General features: G+C 33.3%; 1 protein-coding gene and 1 long non-coding RNA gene across 9 annotated transcripts in view; both read right to left on the reverse strand.

Moving 5' to 3' along the window:
* The window catches only part of LOC131078046 (UDP-glycosyltransferase 85A1), a 112,953-nt gene extending 99,338 nt beyond the window's left edge, over positions 1-13,615 (reverse strand). For 4 of the 5 annotated variants that reach the window (XR_009358693.1, XM_059209729.1, XM_059209728.1 and 1 more), the window contains exon 1: positions 13,075-13,615. Coding sequence is in view for 4 of the 5 variants with exons in the window: in XM_059209729.1 (XP_059065712.1) it covers positions 13,075-13,579 (505 nt within the window). In the remaining variant the exon portion in view is untranslated. Of the gene's footprint in view, positions 1-10,790; positions 11,268-11,341; positions 11,908-13,074 lie in introns of those variants that run through there. The other variant, XM_058015665.2, reaches the window with a different exon arrangement.
* On the reverse strand, positions 2,900-7,463 carry LOC131078045 (uncharacterized). Of its 4 annotated transcripts, none has more exons than XR_009358695.1 (9): positions 5,168-7,463; positions 4,713-5,043; positions 4,513-4,583; positions 4,059-4,389; positions 3,859-3,929; positions 3,589-3,657; positions 3,466-3,492; positions 3,217-3,331; positions 2,900-3,100 (listed from the first exon to the last, which is right to left on the reverse strand). It is a non-coding gene; the product is annotated as an uncharacterized LOC131078045 (long non-coding RNA). The 4 variants fall into 4 exon arrangements; XR_009358696.1 differs by having other exon boundaries at positions 4,713-5,051; XR_009358697.1 differs by having other exon boundaries at positions 4,059-4,244; positions 4,355-4,389; positions 4,713-7,460.
* Positions 13,616-23,112: the final 9,497 nt, after the last annotated feature.

Consider the following 23,112-nt stretch of genomic DNA (forward strand, 5'->3'; position numbering starts at 1 on the left):
GAGTTGATTTGTACATGTTTAGGGGCATAATTTTATATATTTAAATGGTCATGAGCTGAATTGTACATATTTAGATGCCAAATTTTGTATATTAAAATGGCGATGAGCTGAATCGCACATATTTAAATGCCAAATTTTGTATAAAATCCCATGAGACAATTTGTAACAAACTTTTTTGTATATTTAAATAGCCAAGAGCTTATTTGTCCATATTTAGAGGCAAATGTTTTAATAATATGTGAGTCATAGATGCAATTTGAGCAAAACTTGTCATTATTGTCAAAAAAGTTATCCAAATAGTTGTCAAGCAACTTCTACAATAGGAGCATTCCTAGGGTAAACTTACCCACCCAAACGCCCTCGTGATGTTGGTCTATGCCCATGATGAACAAGATCAAATCTAGCCTTTCTTGTAACTTTGAATTGCATGCCACAGACGGTTTGTGTAGTAGGTGAAAAAATGCTACCATTTGAAAATGGCTCCGAGTCGTCAGAAATAAAGATAGGTCATTATAGAGGAACCTCACATGATACTATAGGTTCAAACAAATAGATCATATGTATCCTGGATTAGGAGAAATAGTTCGTTAAAATTTGATAATTTTTTGGACTCATGGCACTTGAGAGATTGTGTGGGTAGGGAATGGTTCTCAACGTTTTGACACTTTGGGAGGCATAAAAGGAGCATGCCTAGCATAAACCTTCCCACCTAGATGTGCTCGTGACGTTGTCTTGTGCCCACAATGAACAGAATCAAATCTACCATTTGAAAATGGCTCCAAGTCGTCAAAAACTGAGATAGGTCATTGTAGAGGAGCCTCACATAACACTATAGGTTCAAATGGATCAATCATATTTATCCTTCATTGGGAGAAAAATTCCATCAAAGTTTGATAATTTTTTGGACTCGAGGGACTTGAGAGATCGCACTTGTAGGGTATGGATCTTGACATTTTGGTGCTTTGGGAGGCACAACAGGAGCATGCCTAGCATAAACCTTCCCACCTAGCTATGCTCATGATGTTGGTTTGTGCCCATGATGAATGAATTCAATTCTATCTTATCTTGCAACTTTGCACTGCATGCCACTGATGGTTTTGCAGCAGGTGAAAAAATGATACCATTTGAAAATGGCTCCTAGTCATTAGAAACTGAGATAGGTCATTGTATAGGAACCTCACATGACACTAGAGGTTCAAATAAATCAATCATATATATCCTAGATTGGGAGAAATAGTCCATTAAAGTTTGATAATTTTTTGGACTCAAGGCACTTAAGAGATCATGTCGGTAGGGTATGGCTCAGGATGTTTTGATACTTTGGGAGGTATAATAGGAGAATTCCTAGTGTAAACCTACCCACTCAGGTGCGCTCATGGCGTTTGTTTGTGCCCACAATGAATGAAATCAATTCTTCCCTATCTTGCAACTTTGCATTGCATGCCACTAACAGTTTTTGCAGCCAGTGAAAAAACACTACCATTTAAAAATGGCTCCAAGATGTTAGAAACTGAGGTAGGTCAATGTAGAGGAGCCTCATGTGACACTATAGGTTCAAACAGATCGATCATATGTTTCCTGGATTGGGAGAAACGGTCCATCGAAATTTGATAATTTTTTAGACTCAAGGCACTTGAGAGATAGCATCAATAGGGTTTGGCTCTTGACATTCTCGCACTTTGAGAGGAATAAGAGGAGCATGCCTACTGTAAATCTGCCCACCCAGATGCACTTGTAACATTGGTTTGTTCCCATGATGAATGGAATCAATTCTATCCTATCTTGCAACTTTGCACTGCATACCACTAACGATTTTTGCAGTAGGTGAAATAATGCTACCATTTGAAAATGGCTCTGAGACGTTAAAAATAGAGATAGTTCATTGTAGAGGAGCCTCATGTGACACTATAGGTTCAAATGGATCAATCATATGTATCCTGGATTGGGATAATTAGTCCATCAAAGTTTGATAATTTTTTGGACTCAAGGCACTTGAGAGATCACACTGGTAGGGTATGGCTCTCGATGTTCTGGCACTTTGGGAGGCACAACAGGAGCATGCTTAGTGTAAACCTGCCCACCCGGATGCGCTTGTGATGTTGGTTTTATCCAAATGAGAACAACTGAGCAACTTTGACAACAAGTGAGAAACTTTGACAACAATTGAGCAACTTTTACATATTTTATACAAATGAGCCCAAACTTTAACAACTTTGACAACAATTGAGCAACTTTTAAATATTTTACCCAAATGACCCCAAAATTTCAGAAATGGCTTCAAATGATCTTTAATGGTCCCAAATTACCTTATTTAGATAAAACAATGGTAAAACAAAATGAGAACAAAAAATTGGCTATTGCAAGCATGAGGGTGCTCTGGCACCACACACATTGACAAATATAAATAAAAGGAATCAAAAGCATCCACTGATCATTACCATGGATCAAATCTAACCATAATTGTTGAATTTCATTTTCATTGAAACAAAGGGTTTTGTAGGGTTAATTCAACATTTAAGAAAGTTTATCAAATCATATTCCATGATTGCAATGTTTTGTATCATAGACTTTTGTTGTTTATATTCATATTATTGATTACATAGGCAAATATTCAATTAACTTTATAAAAGGCCAGCCACCAAATACAACACATACACAATAATGAACTCAATACAAGGAGTTTTGTAGGGTTAATTCAACATTTTATAAGTTTATCAAATCATATTCCATGATTGCAATGTTTTATGTCATAGATTTTTGTTTTTTATATTCATATTGTTGATTACATAAGAAAATAATTATTTAAATTTATAAAAGGGCAGCCACCAAATACAACGAATACACAATAATAAACTCAATACACATTTATTGGATCAAATATCAATATTTATGTATATCAAAAAAGACATGTATGCCAAGTCATTATAAGTATTACAAAAATGTGGCTTATGCCATGTCCAAATCAATATACAATAAAAAAGTAGAATATATCTACATGTATTGGTCGTTCAATGACCACAACTAATACTATATGATCCTATACATGTGGTGGATATTCAAAATCGAGTCTCTTCGATGAAGTACGTGGCTCTGTAGATGGCTGCAAAACCACAATTCAAAAGCCAAGTTAGAATCCTTTTGTAGAAAATAGGTCACAAATTATCAACATAACTATGTATTCAACTATAATTTCTTTGCAATTGAAATGTAGATTACCTCATCGACTGATCTCAGATCTAATATCTTCGTTCTCTTCTCCTTGTCAGTCTTAGGAGTTTTCTCATACACAAACTTCAAAGGCTCCAAGCTATGGCCGAACCGTGAAGGGGGGCTATTGTAGATTAAATATACAATTAATATAATGTACTAAAATATATACATCAAAAAGAGTAAAAATCTATAATATAAAGAACAAAAGTGTACTAAAGCGTGAGATGCTTCTCCAATAGACCAACAAGTGCTCACCATTGATGGAGAAATTGTCACTATTTCCTATACGAAAAATTATCAAAGATTAAATACAATTAATATGATGATAAGTATTGTACGTTAAAAATAATTAATGTAATATATCAAGCAAAAGTGTACCAGAGCTTGAGATGCTTCTCCAGTACACAGAGAAGGCCTCATCATTGATGAAGCGGCTATGGATATTTCCTGTGTGAAAAAATGATAAGATTGTAATTTATCACAAGTTCACATGTGTACACATGTGTATAATCATAAAATCAAGAAAATAAAGTAGAGATATGTATCTCCGCCCTCACTCGATCCTCAGGTGTAATCAATCTACAAATCCCAACTAAGACAATTTCAAACTTTTCAAACAATTGTACAATTAAAAATGTGTTCAATTACCTTCTTCCCACATTTTTTCATCCTACCGTATTTCATTTGTTGAGGACAAGGCCTAGACATGGGGGGGTACCCTAAAAAAACAAAATAAACATGAGATATTAGTATAGATGATATGAAACATAATTTAAAAAATCTAAAATGAAATGACTTGCATATTCCATCAAAAGAGTACATAAAATAAGATGTACAAAATATGATACCATATAGCCTTGTAGGCTAAAATCGATGGCCGAGAGCATGACATCATCAAACTGGGATATTTGGTCCTCTACCAATGCTTCCAAACAAAAAATTTTCAATATCAAACAAAATTGTACCAGAGCCTAAGATACTTCTCCAGTACACGGAGAAGGGCTCGTCATTGATGAAACAGCTATGGATATTTCCTGTATGAAAAAATGATAAGATTATAATTTATCACAAGTTCACATGTGTACACGTGCATATAATCATAAAATCAACAAAATAAAGTAGAGATACATATCTCTGCCCTCACTTGATCCTCGGGTGTATTAGGTGCATTCAACATATCTGCATAGCTCAATGGGCGTTGTACATATAAAACAAACAAAAAAACTAATCAATCTACAAATCCCAACTACGACAATTTCAACCTTTTCAAACAATTGTACAATTAAAAATGTGTTCAATTACCTTCTTCCCACATTTTGGCATCCTAACATATTTCATTTGTTGAGGACAAGGCCTAGACATGGGGGGGTACCCTTAAAAAACAAAATTAACATGAGATATTAGTACAGATGATATTATACATAATTTAACAAATCTAAAATTAAATGACTTGCATATTCCATCAAAAGAGTACATAAAATAAGATGTACAAAATATGATACCGTATAGCCTTGCAGGCCAAAATCGATGGCCGAGAGCATGACATCATCAATCTAGGACATTTGGTCCCCTAACAACGCCTACAAATAAAAAATTGTCAATATCAAACAAAAGTGTACCAAAGCCTGAGATGCTTCTCTAGTACACAAAGAAGGGCTCATCATTGATGAAGCAACTATGGATATTTCATGTATGAAAAAATGATAAGATTATAATTTATCACAAGTTCACATGTGTACATGTGCGTATATTCATAAAATCAAGAAAATAAAGTAGAGATACATATCTCCACCCTCACTTGATCCTTGGGTGTATTAGGTGCATTCAACATATCTACATATCTCAATGGGCGTTGTACATATAAAACAGACAAAAAAAATTAATCAATCTACAAATCCCAACTAAGACAATTTCAACCTTTTCAAACAATTGTACAATTAAAAATGTGTTCAATTACCTTCTTCCCACATTTTGGCATCCTACCATATTTCATTTGTTGAGGACGAGGCCTCGACATGGGGGGTACCCTAAAAAAACAAAATTAATTTGAGATATTAATACAGATGATATTAAACATAATTTAACAAATCTAAAATGAAATGACTTGAATATTCCATCAAAAGAGTGCATAAAATAAGATGTACAAAATATGATACTATATAGCCTTGTAGGCCAAAATCGATGGCCGAGAGCATGACATCATCAATCTAGGACATTTGGTCCCCTAACAACACCTACAAACAAAAAATTGTCAAGCATTAAAGAGAGCTAGTATATTTTGTAATTTTTTTGAATTCTAAGTGTACTATTCTATTTTAACATGTTACAAAATTTATACCTAAGACATCAAAGTTGCCACTGCAGTAACTATAGGAGGAATATCATATATCATTGTTGCATCCTCAAATGCATATTATTTGTATCAATTTAAATTTGATCTATAAATAAAAATTCATTTACAATTATAAATTTTAAGGGACTGATAAATAAAATGCTATGAATTCAAATCAACACACCTGTGTTTGTGGATGACTATCGAACAATATGTCAATTAACTCATTCGTCAGTGCCACATCCCCAGTCGTGCAGGTCTAACACCTACTCCTACAAATCATGCATGAATGGGATGTGGATCCATCTGCAATGGCCTCATCATTTGTCCCTATGCATATCCCTGAGCAAGTGGCACACACATGCTGAATGGGCTCACTAGCAACAACTAATGGCTCATCATACAAAAAAAGAAGGTGTGTTAATTGTGTCCCATGTTGGATGATCACATTAGTCAATTGTGTGGTCATGTGAAGAGTCTGTAGCTCCGTCGACTCTTTCAGGTCTACCAGGACATTCAAATGCACCTTGGGTTTGGGTGCTAGGGGGTGACGACTCTCTTGGGCTACTCGCCTACAGGCTTCAGGTCTATTTTAGGCAAAGCTGCCACCTCTACCATGAAACTCTCTCATGTCAAAATAATTAGGTAGCACATTAAGGACAAACTCATAGTATACTTTCCTCAAAAAATACAATGGCACCTCAAAATTATTACAAGGTGGTTCATCAAAGACCATCCACCACCTCTTCCAAAAAAGATTCTTCATCTGTACATTGGTACACCAATGTATGGTAAACCTCTTTGCATTAAGAGGTAATGACTGGCCAGTTTTAGGATCAATGAAAAGGGCACATATTTGTTGTTTACTAATGTTTTTATTTTTCACTCCCTCATATGAGAACCCACTAGCATAAAATTGACAACACATGTCCATATAGTTTCCCCATTTTGTAATTTGAGTAGAAACTGTAGTGGCACCACTAACTAATATTTCTAGGCTAGTGGCAAGGGATTTATGATGCTCAAGCTCAGATGTTTTCAATTTATTAATTAGTCTATTTATTTTAGTTGTGCTTTTCCCTAACTGATTAAGCAATCCCTCCTGTGTATCAGGTGTACGGCCAAAAGGAGGAGCTAGAGGTATATTTTGTGGGTTTTGTTTGGGGTTTTCAAGAGGTGCATCTTGTTGTTCTTGTTGTGGATTTTGAGAATCTAGTTTGTGTAACAAAAGAATTAAAAAACCTAATCAAAATAAACAAATTTAAATTCAAAATGTTAAAAAAATAGAACAAATGTGAAAGAAAAATAAAAATAAAGAAAAACCAACCTTGATCCACGGTGTTTGGGTGAGAAATGAGTGAGCCCATGCGCGGTTTAGTGGAAAAGAACCCCAATTTCAAACTCGCGACCGCGTGAAAATTAAAACTCAGTCTACTAAAAAAAATTATTGACAGGTACCATGTATGCAGTGATAAGTCATAAAGTAACGTGTACACGGTGCTAAGTGTTGAAGTAGCACGTACGTGGTGCTAAGTGCTAAAGAAGCATGCACACGGTCATTTTTGTAAAAGAACCTTGTACGCGCTCTTGTCCCATTATGATCGGGGACACCAAACCTTAGCATGTATGGAGTGATTTGAATTTTTAGTACTACGATCATGGTGCTTGTTTTTACAAGTTTTTTTTAGGTGTGTGTCCACTTTTCTACACACCATATTTGTGCACTTTTGGAACATTTGATTTTATTGTTTGTCTTACAACATCCTCCAATTTTCTACTAAAATTATGGAACTGCTACCCTTTTGTTTCTCTTTCACATTGTTCACTTTATAAAGTTTAGATGATACACATTTTTCATATTGTTTCTCAAGAAGATCTTATTAGAAAACAAGAGACACAATGGGTCATGTTCCTTCCAATAGTGTGATTAGTTTGAGGTAGAAAATAGAAAATAGAAGTATTTTTTTAATATAAAACCCATTTCCTTACATGCAAAAATTTCCAATATTATCAGTTATAAAATAATTTAAAATATATCGTTACTTGCATATGATATTCCAAATATTGCATAAAAGGAGCTAAAGAGGAACAAAAAATATTTGAAAGAGCTAAAGAGTGAAATTAAAAATAGAAACTTGATTTATTCAAAATATAATTTTTATACTTCACTTATTGTAAATAAATTTAATCATCTTAAAAATAAAATAAATGGTTTAAAATTGGAGTATATAATTAATTTAAAATAATTAATTAATATTTTAAATATTTTATTATATTAGATTAAAATATAACATTTTATATATTAAATATTTCTTTTTTTTTTTATTATAAAAGATAAGACTAATTTTAGTCCAAAACCACTTTTGATTGGAGAATAAGAAAATAAGGTATTATTTACATTTAATAAAAAATAATATTTAAATTAGTAATAATATTTAAATTACAATTTTTTCACAATTATTAATAATGTTGTCTACAATAATGATGAAGGAATTAACACAAACATGCATGTAAGTTCCACATTCAGCATTGATGTTATTATTGGTTAAATTATTTTAAATTTTATTAATTTTTACATAGATTGGTGATAAATCATAACATAGATTTTTAATAATCCAAGTTTTCTATTATTTTCATAGTGTATAAATATTATCATGTTTTGATCAATTTAGATTTTTTGTTATCATATTTTGATAAATTTAAAGTCAATTGTTCATAGATGCATTAGAATTAAAGTTCAAACTCCTAATTAAATTGTGGTATTTTCTTTTTTGTCACCAAAGTTCAAAAAACATATTCATATATTATTGTTAATTATTTCAAAATTATTGACTCCATTATAATTCCATACAAAAAAGTAATATTTTTTTATCTATTAAACAAAGATTATTTTTTATAATAAATAAATAAAATTATTGTATATTTTAAATGTAATATTAATATTTAATATGACAACTTTATATTATAGCTACCTACACCATATATATGATATATTAAGAGAACAAATGTCAAGCAAGTAGCAAATTTCTAAGTAGGTAGGGAATTACGTTAGAAGTACTTGGTTGTTAAATAACTTGTTATAGCTAGTGGAGAGAGGCCAATAGTTATACAGGGTCCAATAGTTCTACACTCACTTATTCTTATAATATCCAATCTTGCCACATATTTATACTATATATTGTAAATAAATAATCCACATGTAAGTAAAAATTACCAAATGTTGGTCAAAATGGACCAATACTTGGACATAAGAGAACCTATAAATTTTATATAAAAAAGACATAAATATATTCATTAACAAGAATAATAAATATTTTTTGTTTGAAATAAATTATCATAGCTATCCACTATAAGTGTATCATTTATAAAATAACATTCTCACTCAAACAAGTACTATTATCATGGTGAAAGAATATTATTCTTATGTGTACAACTATTAAGGTACTAATGTATATACAGTGGAGTGTTTCATATTGATAATTTGTCTTATCACAAATATAAAAGGTGAACACAATAAATACCTTGTTTTTTTTCAAGAAATGTGAGGGATTGTCCCAAAGTTTTAGTGTTCAATATAAGTTGTATTTTATAGAATAATATGTTGTTTTTATAACAAAAAATGTTTTTTTGTGTTCAACTATTGGTCATTTGGTGTTGGATATAAAATTTAGAGAACACACATTTATGATTTTTAAAAGGTAATTGGTCCATTTAAGTTGCATATATGTTATATTTTACATACAAATATGGTATTTTTATTTATCTTTTTATTTTACATTAAAAAAAATGATATTATACTAATTACAAATGATATTTTTTATTCAACTACTAAGGATTTTTAGATTAATTTTTGGTCGAATCTTTAAAAAGTCATTTTTTGGACACTTCACACTAGATGCTTTATTTGAATATGATGAATCATACTCTTTCAAACCTTAGTTGTAGATAGTTAAGTGTCCATTTTATATTTCTAAAAAAAATGGAGGTCATACAATATTCCATGTGATGGCTACAAGTTGATGAAGTTAGCCCTCACAAAAATTGGTCCCTTTCCCATAAGGGAGGGGCAAAAAAAGTTTCACGAGTAAACTATTGATTATCACATGAATAACTACACGTATAGTGAAAATAAACAAATTTTATATCATATATTTAATATTATTTGACTAAATATGTACTATAAAATAGAAAAACTTGAATTTAATATCTATGAATACAATATGGATCAATAAAAGGAAAGAAAAATGATATTTATATAATTATATAAAATATAAAATAAATTTAAACTATTAAAGTTTGATTTAAAAAATTTAATTCCATGATTTGATTGGTTAACTTAATAGAAAATTTTGATTTCATAGATGCATAAATATTTGCCAATGAGAGGAACTAATAATTTGTATTGTATCCTTTGAGCCACCAAAACTATCTGCACAAATGTCTAAATGTGCTAATTTTATGATTAAATAATAAAACTTATGCTCAAATATCCCTTAGGCATGCAAACAGTCTAACTCCACAATAAGAAATGTTTGAAGAATATTTTTAAAATTACCATACTTATGTACTTTCTCTAGGAAACAATTAATGTGGCTATAGAGTTTATAGTGGCTCTAAAAGCTAGAATTGACTTTGGGAATTGAATTCAAAGTTATTCTTGAAAATTTAATATGTTTGGAAAGTACATGTTATGATTCTTCGCATCATATTCTATATTACAAAAATCTGAGCTCCTTGATTGATAATTGAACCTATAAGTTCATGTATTAAACAAACATGCATATCATCCTCTCTTTTTTCTTCTTAAAAAATTATCTTTTTATAGTAATGCATATTATTTGAATTAAATATCATTCATGATATGATAAGGAATATCTACTAATATATTTATTGGTTCACAGTTTTAATCCAATTTGTAGTTTTTTTTTTTAAGAGGTGAATAATTTTAATGTCTAAATCCAATAACCTTATAAATTAATGTAATGGTAGAAGTCAATTTTCACTTTATATTTCAAGTATTGTGTTAAGAAAGAACACTATGATGTATAAGAAAGAGGTAAGAGAGTTGAAGGTTCATAGTTCAGTCAAAGATTTAAGTAATAATAACATAATTTTGAAGTTTGAATGTTAAAAAAATCAAAGTAGTAAAATAGTAGAAAGATATAAGCATTAAACATACATATAGTACTATACTAACACAACAAGAATATTAAATTTACATTAATACCCTTCTAAAGACTCCTTAACATTAATAATGATATATTATTTCTTATATTGAATTGATTAAAATCTTAAAACTTATTAATTTCAGTAGATAAAATGTTGTAAACTTGGAAACTCCTTAGACCCTTGATTTTGCTATCTTTTTCATATCTTGTACAAAAGTATTCAAGTTTGTATAAGAAGTTCCTCCTTCCATCATTGCCTTGTGTGATGCATCTTTTAGCTGCACAACATTTTCATGCAGTTTCATTCTAATAGAACTTTCCATTATACTTCTAATTGTACTCTCAACAATATCTTTTGTCACTAATTTAAATTCATCTACATCAACACCCTCAAAGTCCAAACCAACATTCCAAACATCTTTCACAAATCGACAATTAAGAAATTGATCACCAAAATAAGGCCATCCAATCATAGGAATTCCCATGCTAACTGCCTCCAAAGTAGAATTCCACCCACTATGTGTAAGAAATCCTCCAATTGAGGGATGAGAAAGCACCTACATACATTAAAAAAATTAGTTCAGAAAAATTTCTAAAATTACAATAATCAGAAGTTTAGAAACAACCTTACCTTCAACTGATTCGTCCAACTAACAATCAGAGCTCGATCCTTGGTTCGATCCTTGAAGCCCTCTGGTAAATCAAGGGACTTGCCTTCTGCTATATCTGATCTGAGGACCCACAGGAACGGGTACCCACAAGCCTCTAGTCCAAGAGCCAGCTCATGCAATTGCCCTTCAGATTTTATAGCAATGCTACCAAAGGAAACATATAACACAGACCCCTGAGGTTGGGCGTCTAGCCATTGGAGGCACGTTTTATCCTCCTCCCACATGCTGTACATGGAATTCCTACCTTGTAAGAAATTTGGAAGAGACACAGGGCCAATAGCCAGAGCAGGGCATCCATTAACGCTGAGACCCATTTGAGTTTCTTTACCTCCTTCCAACTCCTCGAAAGTATTGACTAGCACGTAGTCTGCTATATTTTGGAAGCGAGATTCATAAAGATAGGCAGTGTAAATTATTTCAGAGATGTGTTTTTCGCGGAAGAAGGAAACGATGTCGGTTGGCCTGACAGGTGGGATTTTTCCGGGAAGGCATGTGATGAGTTTCTCTTTAGACTTTAAGTCCTCCTCTGCAATAACAATGCTCATCATGTGAGAAGAGATTGATTTTCCGATATGGAATTGTATCTCAAAGATGAGACGAGAAACAAAACCAAGTCAAGTAGGCTCAATCTAATCTATCACAGAGCGATTGGAACAAGTAAAACAAGAAACAGGAAGGAAATAAATGATACAGATAAACAGAGCAACAAAGGGACGTATTTGTCATTTAGAGATACATATATTCATATTAGAGATACATTTATTCATATATAGATCTTTAGATCTCAAAATAATATAGTGCACAGATCTTTTGTGCAAACCTTTTCAATTTTAACAATCAATATCAAAACCACCGTGAAATTTGAGTACAATGGCACACCGTGATAAAGAAGTGACTACTACCTTCCAACTTTATTCCATATTGATTTTACCATGGAAAAATATGACATTCGTACATCATCATTCTCAATTAAAAAGGTTGAATCACAATGTGTAGTACAATTGAATCAATATAAAAAAATCTTGATTTGGCAAATTCAAGCTGATTCTCTATTCTATAGTTTAGTCTTCCATAGTCTAGTCTCTCTTTAAGGAGATTAAAATGATTAAGGGTAACACCTATCAAATTAAAAGATTAGGAAGTTGCTTATGCATTGATGACAATTATTTAAGGTTCTTGTGAAATAAACACATTTAAGGTAGATGAGTAGGAGATATTTTTCACAGTAAGTCAAATCGTGATATTGCTATCAGAATTCAAATGTGTAGTTTCTGAGATAAATTCATTGACCCATCTTTCATGAATAGTGGTTCACAAGAACTCATCCTAGGTGATGCTCAAAGAGGTGAAGCATTGGGTATTCCCAAGAGGTCACCCATCCGGATACTATTCCAACTCAAGCGTGCCTAACTAGAGAGTTTCCAACAAAGATGTATTTATATCACTTGCTAACAAATCACTTTTATAATATGACATTCAAAGGTTCTCGTATGTTCATGTACATGTCCATCTTGACCAACATTTGTTTTTTTTTTCTTATTTACATATGAACTAATTATTGACAATATATAATATGAATATATTGCTAGAACAAAACTTATTAAAATGTTATACCAACAAAGGAACCTCATCCAACTATTGACCCCTCTCTTACCACAAAAATGAAAAATGAAAAAAAATAGCAGATAAATACCTTTGACAGGGATATGGCCCTGAGAAAGAAGAAAGTGAGCATTTTTAAGAATAATGGCATATGCAGTACAGGTAGTCCAGAAGACAACTCTGGGCACCCCAAGATTTTTAGCTACTTCTGCTGTGCAGGATAAATAGCTGTCCGTAATAATGCAAGTGATTGGCGGTACAGATTCATCTGCTACACTCAACACACTTTCCAAAGCAGGTCCCAAGCTTTGCAGCGCAAGCAAAAGCTCACCAATCTCAGAAGTTCGGCCATGTTCCGGCGGTAAGCCGTCTGGGATAGCTAAAAACCGAAATTTGAAGCCCCTTCCTTGAATCTCACGGTCACGTGCAGCTGCATCTTTTGAAGCTGCTTTCAAAAGCCGCTGATCCATCCATTCAGTAGTAACAAAGGTTATGAAAAATCCTCGCATGGCCAGCAGCTCTGCAAGATTCATCAGTGGATTAACATGGCCTTGTGCAGGACACGCCACAATTACTGCGTGCAAAGGAGACATCATTTTGAGGCTGCTATCTTCAGTTGCTCATTGTAAACTGATATCATCTATATATTGGCCACAGATCTTACTCCAAATCTCTTATTTTCATATTTCGACATTTACAAATTCTTTCATTGGGCCCACCACGTAAGAATGCAATAAGAACACAACTACTACAGATATTTTTTCCTTGGACCCGCCGCCATAGAAATGAGACAGGCATGACCTGACTACAGAGTTTTGTTCCTTTTGACCACTACCGTATGAATGCGATATGCATGAACAGGTTTTGTTCCTTTTGACCACTACCGTATGAATGCGATATGCATGAACAGGTTTTGTTCCTTTTGACCACTACCGTATGAATGCGATACGTATGAAACGGCAATATAACAGTAGTTGGGGTTAGGTTAATTATGGTGGAAACAGAAGTATATGGCACATGGCTATAGAGCTGCTGTAAGTGAGCAGTGTTTACAAGCTGATAATATATTAGCACGCTTAACAGTAAATCTATTAACCTGACATCTAAGTGGTTTGAAGGGGTAAGGATTTCAGAGTTGTAAATTAAAATCTATGTATTCTTGTGCTGTGGATAATATAGAGTTGAATAATATTGTATTCTAAGACTGTTTTTGCTTGTGGTGACATTGTACAAGATATTTTTTGTGGATTATCGTATAAAATGAAGCTTGTTAATTGATCAGAATTAAGGAAATCAACCCTAGAAATAGTCTGACAGACCAGAACATTCTAAAGACCTTTTTGCAATTGCAAAGTATATACCTACCTTAGGTGTCTTGATCAAACTCCCAATAATTTTCTAAAACAAATTTGTATTTTTCACTAACATTTCGATACAGCCGGCACCTTGACTCTTTACAGGAGGTGATAAAACAGAGTTAGAAAGACAAAAGTAAAGTCAGCCGTATAAATCTAAGGTCTTGCTTTCTGAGAAAGACATTTTTAGAAAAAACGTCTTCCCACTTGTTTTCTGAGATGATTGCGGGATTGTGGGACAGAGGCAGAACTGACCTTGCTTTGGCCTGAGTTCCAAATGTGTCATAGAGATGATATACGATTTGAATTTATAAAGGTATTGTTTGAAAATTAGTTAAATTAGTAGAAAGAATCGATGAAGGTGTCTGTATCACCTAAGAACTACGCAGATTTATGAAAATCAAGGAGAATTGCGGATTTTCAAAAGGTCTCCAAGTATTATACGTCTCTATATATTTAGAAACTTATTGTTGGGTGAATATTTTGTCACTCACATACTAATGACAAAATATGTATTTCACACACAGCTATGATGAGACAGAGTCTCAGCAAGGGGAGGTTCCCTTAGTGGAATTTTGATATTTCAACAACTTGTAAAATAAAATTCGAGTTTAAGTTTGAGGCATATAATTCTCTTTTTTCAGAATTCATGTATTTTCCCTTCACTTATTGGTATTTCTTACAACTACTAAACTTGACAATTAACAAGCATATTACAATGATTCTTCAATATCTTCACAATCATGTAACCTCAAAGTCTTACTTGAATGTAATTACACTAACTACCACAATTACAATTTCAATCATGACTTATAGCTCAAAGTCTCCAAAATGTGATCAATGATTCCTAAAAACTACAAGTAATCAGTAACAATACAAAGCTTCCTACGTAATCACTTGACTATCAAAAGATTTCCCAAATATGTAGATAGCACAAAGTCTATCTACATAAGTAGAAATCTCTTTCATAAGCATTCACAATTTTACCAAAAAAGTTTCAAGTACATAAGAAATGATTATGAGAACTAGACATAAGAATAATTCCAATCACAATCACAATCTTCTGTCCAACACAAAGTTTGGAAACTAGCGGATTGCTATCTTTATTTCCTTGAATCAAATTTTACATCAAAATCACAAAGTCTTAATTGAGATAAAAATTTGGCAGAGTTGTGTTAAGCATTAAAAAAGATAAAATATGTACAAATGAGTGTCCTCCTTATATAGGAAAAGAGTGGAGGAAAATGTGAGCACAATTGACTAATTCAACTGCACAGTCCCACTTGACTACAACTTATGCTTAAAGAAAATGTACAGCTGCAAGAAAATTTGTAGCGCCTAAAGATGCAGCTACATGAAAAGATAGTGTCAATGAAACACTTTGTTCTACTTTTTCCTCCCCATTGCATTTCTGAAATTCTTCAAACCGAGCCAAAGCAGCTTCCATCTTAGCTTTGTATGGCACCATATCAGCAATCTCATCAGCCCATCTTCATTTCTCTGTCGATTTGCTAGGAGATGGATCAAACATTTCAACATGGATCATTAGTGTTTTGAAAATGATCACCATTGGACAAGCAAATTTCATCAATCGGAACAAAAAAATAGGAGTCAGAAATGAGTTAGGGAAAAACTAGGAAAAACTTGCAAGTTGGACTTTAAAGTCTGATCTGCAAGTTCAAAGAAACATCATATGCAAGTCAGACTTTAAAGTCCAACCTGGAAGAGAAAAACTTGACAAGCAACTGCATGTCGGACTTTAAAGTCTGATATGCAACCTGTGAAGGAAACTCAATATTCCCACATCGAACTTTAAAGTCCGATGTGCAAGGAAAATCAATCACGATTACATATAGGACTTTAAAGTACGATATTGAAGAAGGGCATAACAACTTTGTAGGTCCGAGAAAAAACTCCGACCTGCACTCTGCATCAAACAAAATGCACATCAGACTTTAAAGTTCGACTTGCATCAAACAAAAACTACAAGACTATGCACATTGGATTTTAAAGTTCGACGTGCAAAAACACAAAATAACTCCTTCCTGCAGGTCGGACTTTAAAGTTTGACCTGTCAATCACTTAACACAAGGGAAACTGGCACATCGGACTTTAAAGTCTGATATGCTAACATGACTCACTGAAAGCCGAACTTTAAAGTCTGACTTGTTAGTCAAAACATAAAAACTTTCTAACTTCTAAACGACCAAACATTAAGATAAAAAAAATGAAAAGCGACTAATCGACGAGGTTGATTAATCTTTTCCAGAGGATGTGAGATACAAAATGGATCAGTTTAGTAGGGTTGCCTCACAATTTCGACCATGCTGAAATCAAAGACAATAGCTGGCTCTGACTGGGGAACAAGCTTCACTACTAGAAGATTGTAGAATCCAGAACTTGAAGTGCCTATATCCATTAGGCTATAGAGTTGGGCGACAAAGACATAGATGACAAGAAGGATGATCTGACTGAAAATAAGACTCAAGCTTGTGCAACTACACTTATTATAAAGAAAAATAACCTAAACTAAACTAACTAATAATTGAAACCTTCCTACATGAAACCATTCACGGGCTTTCCAAAATAGTTATCTTTCTTTAGCAGCTCACAATGCCTTGCGTGAACATAAGCAACTTTATATAGATGGAGCACGAACAAAGGTAATAGAACTTGATGCAACACTCCTTGGAAAAGATGAACAAATCTACCTTGCTCTTGGGATGAATCATATGTGTTGTTGCCCCCAAAGTGGATTTTTCAAACCAGATTGCTCTTGCTTAGTTGAATATACTTTTTTGGCTTCTTTCTCAAGTATATCCTCAAGCTCATGTAAAAGTGGGATCTCTGGTATTCCATGAGCCTCTAACCAAGCAAGATGTCTGATTGGACATCCTCTTGATCACACAAAGATTGAATCCTTCTTACTAGCTGCAACTTGAACAACTGGTTTTTCAACCATAACAACCTCATGTTGAACGAAATGATCTTCTTCATGTGATTTAGAAGAAAATATGATTGCATTGTATTACTTAGTAGGTTGTTCACTAACTTCTAATTGGAGAGAATTGTCAACAAGACTTGAACAAAACTCTTCTATAGTGCTTATGAAAAGATCTTCATCAACTTTTGGGGTAGGTTTCTTATGCAAGATATGTCCAAGTTCATGACCTTGGAGCATGAAAGCATTCATTTCAACTTGACTGGGATCTTCATCCATGTTCACCTTTTCACATCTCATGATGTGATTATCCTTCTTCATGGTACCTGGCATGGTCTTTTCTTTTTGTTCAATAACTTGCTAGAACTGCATAAACCATATTTGAGATTCGCCAACTATGTTTGCTTCCTCCTCTTGGAATAGACCAGCAAGATCACTTTGTTCAGATTCAAAGTCCTCCACTACTACATTTGTTGGTGGTGTCTCAAGTGCAAGCCCTTCTAGTGGCAAAGTAAGCTTGTCTTGATTTCTAGCTACATAACTAGGAGTCGTATTTGGATATGGCCTCCTAGGAATGTCTTCATAAGGGGAAGAAAATACACCTTGAGCTATTTTCTTTTTTAGGGTAAGCAACTCATTAGCCAACCTCTACACCATGGTATCTACTCTCTTGGTAGACCATGATCCCAAAGAAGAGTTTTCTTTGGACCCATTTGGCTCTATGTTTATCTTACTTGCAAGGATAAGATCATCTTCAACCTAAACTGCTAAAGTTTGTACAACTGCAAGGTCTCTTGCAAATTCTCTTCTCAACAAGAAACTCACCTCGGGTGACTAAGAATTCATGAAGAAGAACTTCAAATTTTCTATGGTAGGCTGAGAAGCAATCAGGATGCGGTTATGTAGCTTGTTGAATTTAGCAAGAAATTCCTACACAGGCTCTTGCAGTTCCTGTTCGGTCCCAGAGACAACTAAGAGCGGGGGGTGAATCAATTGTCCAATAAATATAATCCAAAAATAACTTAACCAAACTCAATACTTAATACCGGTAAACCAAACTTTATGTTGGTAGACAGTTTTATCAGTTAATTGCAGTACCGATAAAGATTAATGCATGAAACAGAAAGACAATAACATCCACAACACATCACACCAATATTTGTACATGGAAACTCTATAAGGGGAAAAACCACGGTGGGAAGCCTTACCCACAATCAGATGATACTACTGTAGATAGTATGTGTGTACAATATAGAATCTACACATGCAGAAAGGCCAACTGCCTAGAGCTCACTACTCAATCATAAAATGGGAGTCACAATGACTACAATTGGATGGTTAAATCCAATGATAATGTACTTCTCAAAATAGCATCTTCATATGCTGGATTCAGTACCGGTTAAGCTCTGATTTGCCTTCTTCAAACCTTCCTTCAATCTTGAATGATGTCTGTGTGTATAGCTCTGCTAGTATTTGCATATACCTTATTATAATCATTTTTCCCAATCCTATCTTATATCAATCTCACAAATGAGATCTTACATTTATACCATAACCTAAGACCAATTGAGTAGGTCCTCTCACTAAAGATATTACAATAAAATCAATTACAAATGAATGAATATCCGATGCATCATGTCGTCTCAATAATAACAAATCATCTTCATGATGTGTCATGTTGATCTGGAATAGATATGCTTGTCGGTGCATAACCTGGACCTATTTGTTAGTAACAACAAATATGCAAACTCAATCAAACGAATGAGCAAATCACCAAAGCCAAGTGTTCAAACAATATCTTCAACATAGCCAAGTAATCTCCAAGTCATTCCAAGTGTCGGTGAACAATATATCATATCGGTGAACCAGATAATGGTGATTGTGCATAAGTCACTGACTTGCCGGTGAACATAACCAAAGATCTCCAAGTGTTGATAGATGTTGACAAGATGTTGACAAGTGTTGACATCAATGACAAAACCATATCAACATATCCAAAATACCAACAATCTCCCCATTTGGCATTGATGGCAACACAAGATGGAAAAACCATCAAAGTGCCAAAATAGAAATGCCAAAAACCAAAAACCAACAATCTCCCAAAGAGATTATTAACCAGAAATCAAAATACAGAGAGTACCAATCTCTCCCCAAAATAACAGTCTCTCCCTCAAAGGATAATGTGTTTTTCCATAACAATCTCTCCCCCTTTGACATCAAATGCCAAAGCAATACCAAAACTGGATTCAAAGAACTCATACAAAATACCAACTACTCCCCCTGAGAAGTATCTCTCCTCATCAAAGCCGGAATAAAATATTTATCTGTTAATTTTGTCAGTTGATGAAAATCATCAACTGTCTAAGTCTCTACCGATGGGGGTATAACCCAAAGATGCTCTCTGAGATATTCAAAAGATTTCTTAGGCAAAGACTTAGTAAAAATATCTGCAATCTACTCTTTAGTATTCACATAAACCAATTTCAATTCTTTTGCTTCAACATTCTCTTTAAGAAAATTGAATTTGATAGAAACATGTTTATTCTTTGAGTGAAATACCGGATTCTTAGATACATCAATTGTTGCCAAATTATCACAATAGATAATTATAGGTCCCTTGCATTTTACCTTTATGTCCTTCAACATTTGCTTTATCCATAATACCTATGTACAGTTAGTTGTTTCTGCAACATATTTTGATTCTGCTATTGATAAAGATGTACAACTTTGTTTCTTGCTCAACCAAGAGATTAATCTGCTGCCAAGCAAAAATGCTCCACCGGTGGTACTTCTTTTGTCATCTACATCTCCTGCCCAATTTGCATCTATGTATGCACATAAATCAAAGTTTTCATCTCTAGGATACCATAATCCAAGGTTTGTAGTTCCTTGTAGATACCGAAAAATCCTTTTCACTATTGATTCATGATTTTCTTTAGGATTACTCTGAAACCTTGAAACAATACATACTGTATTCATAATATCAGGTCTTGTTTGTGTCAAATACAATAAACCTCTTATCATAGATTTGTACCTAGTTGGATTAACAGGTGTTGATTCATCCTTCAATGATAGTTTGTCAGTTTTAGTCATAGGTGTGCTTACCGGTTTAGAGTTTTCCATGCCAAATTTCTTAAGTAATTCCTTGAAGTACTTTGATTGATTTATGAATATACCTTTATCAGTTTGTGAAATCTACAATCCTAAAAAAAAATTTATTTCTCCAATCATAGATATTTCAAATTCTTCTTGCATCTTTTTACAAAAGTCTTTACATAATCCATCTTCTCCTCCAAAGATTATATCATCAACAAAAACTTCTATAACCAAGATGTCATCATTAGTCACTTTGTAGTATAGATTGTTCTCAGCATTACGTTTAGTGTAACCAATCTTCAAAATATATTTGTCCAATCTAGCATACCAAGCTCTAGGAGCTTTCTTTAGTCCATACAAAGCTTTCCTTAACTTGCAAACCATATCCTTGTCATTTGTTAATAAAAATCCATCAGGTTGTTCAATGTAAACTTCTTCTTCAAGATCACCATTCAGAAATGCACATTTAACATCCATTTGATATACTTTATAGTTCTTGTATGTTGCAAAAGCCAAGAATAATCTGACTAACTCAATTCTAGCTACCGGTGCAAAGGTTTCATTATAATCAACTCCTTCTTTATGAGAATATCCCTTACACACTAGTCTTGCTTTAGTTCTAATTACATATTTATCTTTAGGCCAGGGAACTAATGTCCATGTGTTATTCTTTTCAATTTGTTCCAATTCATCTTCCATAGCTTTAATCCAGTGTTTGTCTTCACATGCCTCATTAATTGATGCTAGTTCAATTTGAGAAATAAGACATACCTCTTCATTTTCCAGACTTCCTCTAGTCATAACACCTTGATACTTGTTCCCAATTATCTGATCTTCAGAGTGGTTCAATCTTACATACTAGGGTGTCTTAGCTTGTTGTTGTTCCTCAATCATTGTTGAATCTTCAAATGGTGCCGGTGTAATTGGATCAACATTTTGTACCAGTGTACTCATTTTAGGTTCATTTTTTATTATCTCTATTGTCGGTTCAGAGTCCATGTACCTTGAATTTCCTCTAAATTGTTCATCAATCTTCACATTTGCACTTTCAACAATTTTTTGCAATCTCTTATTAAAACATCTATATGCCTTTCTCTTAGATGAATAACCAAGAAATATTCCTTCATCACTTCTAGGATCAAATTTTCCAATATACTCATCTCTTCTAATATAGCCACTCTAGTTGGATGAAGGTACCATAGAATTTGGTGATGGGCTAAGTTACCTGATGTGTTGATGGAGTACGCAATCCATGAGATTTGGGTGATGTTGGTAATTTGGCCAAACACATGGGTTCCTCAAGATCAGGATGCAGACAGATTTCAAGTCATGGTCGCCCATATGACAAGGCCTCATATTCTCACCTTCTTAGAGCATGATAATACTTCCTTAAGTCATCCGCATAACACTCCCCTCCATATTGAAGTCATCGTTTATAAACACCGAGTAAAAAGATGTAGACTTATAAAAATGACCATATTCCTAAATGAATATTTTACATTCATTTCTCTATTTAATTAAATCCAATTTAATTAAATTACCCACATTCCTCCATTTAATTAAGTAAATTACTCAATTAAATTCACTATACCATTTAATAGGATAAATTCATTTTATTCAATTAAAGCCCTTGTCCACTTTTTAATTAAATTCAAATTTAATTAAAATAGTTATCCTAAATTAAATAAATCTAATTTATTTAATTGCAACCAAATTGAATTAAATTCAATTAAAACCTATTTTCCCTCACCCACTTGCATCCTAACTGTCTTTCCAACCTCTTCTAGATTCTTATAATCCTAATTAATTAACCCAAACCCATCCATTATCCCTTTTCCCTAAATTTGAGGCGGTCACTCCTCAAATTTGGAGTAAAGTCTTCAAAAGGCATTAAAGCCTTTATCCATTCAACAAGCTAACTTGTTGAATACCTCCAAATTTGGAAGGACTCTTACAAATTTGTCCCCAAAGTCTTCATAACCATTAATGGTTAACTCAACCTTCTTACATGGTTAAAGAACTTCCCTAAACTCAACCTCCATGTAACCCAAGGGTCTCATCAAGCATTTATTGCTTTGACCATGGTTATCCTTAAACCTTTGCACAAGAGTTAATCCTTTGGGTAAAAGCTTTATCCAATGGATAACCCTAACTTAACCTTAACCCTTAACCCCTAGGGTAACCATGAGGTCTTCTCAAGCATTTAATGCTTCTTACATCTCCTCTCAACCAACCTTATGTTGACAATTGTCACCATTTCATTGGTGCCAATTGCAAACATGGATTCTCAACTTTCAAACTTGGCCCTTGATTGCCTCTTTCAATCCTGACCATCCATTGCCCTGTTTTTCCTATAAATAGAGCTCTCATTCCTCCATTTTCATATCATCCAAGTCTTTAACATCACACTTATACTCAAATCCATTCAATCTTTCATATTTCATATATGCTCATCATTTAACCTCTCTTTTAAATAGGAATTAATCTAAATATGCAAATTTAGAGTATGTTCTTTATCATTTAGCTTAAATCATAAACTAATATAGTATGCTAGGATAGTCTTGTTTACTAACCTTGTCATCTTATAGCTAGTTTATTGCATTTGTATCATCATGCATAGCTTAGGATGCATCTCATCTTAAAATCAATAAAAGCATCCCTCGTTCTTGTATTTGTCATCCCTAAACTATTTTTCTTAGTGATCTGAGAGCAAAAAAACATTGGTTTGAGGGACCGT

The sequence above is a fragment of the Cryptomeria japonica genome, chromosome 8 (assembly GCF_030272615.1).
Source record: "Cryptomeria japonica chromosome 8, Sugi_1.0, whole genome shotgun sequence".
NCBI lineage: Eukaryota > Viridiplantae > Streptophyta > Pinopsida > Cupressales > Cupressaceae > Cryptomeria > Cryptomeria japonica.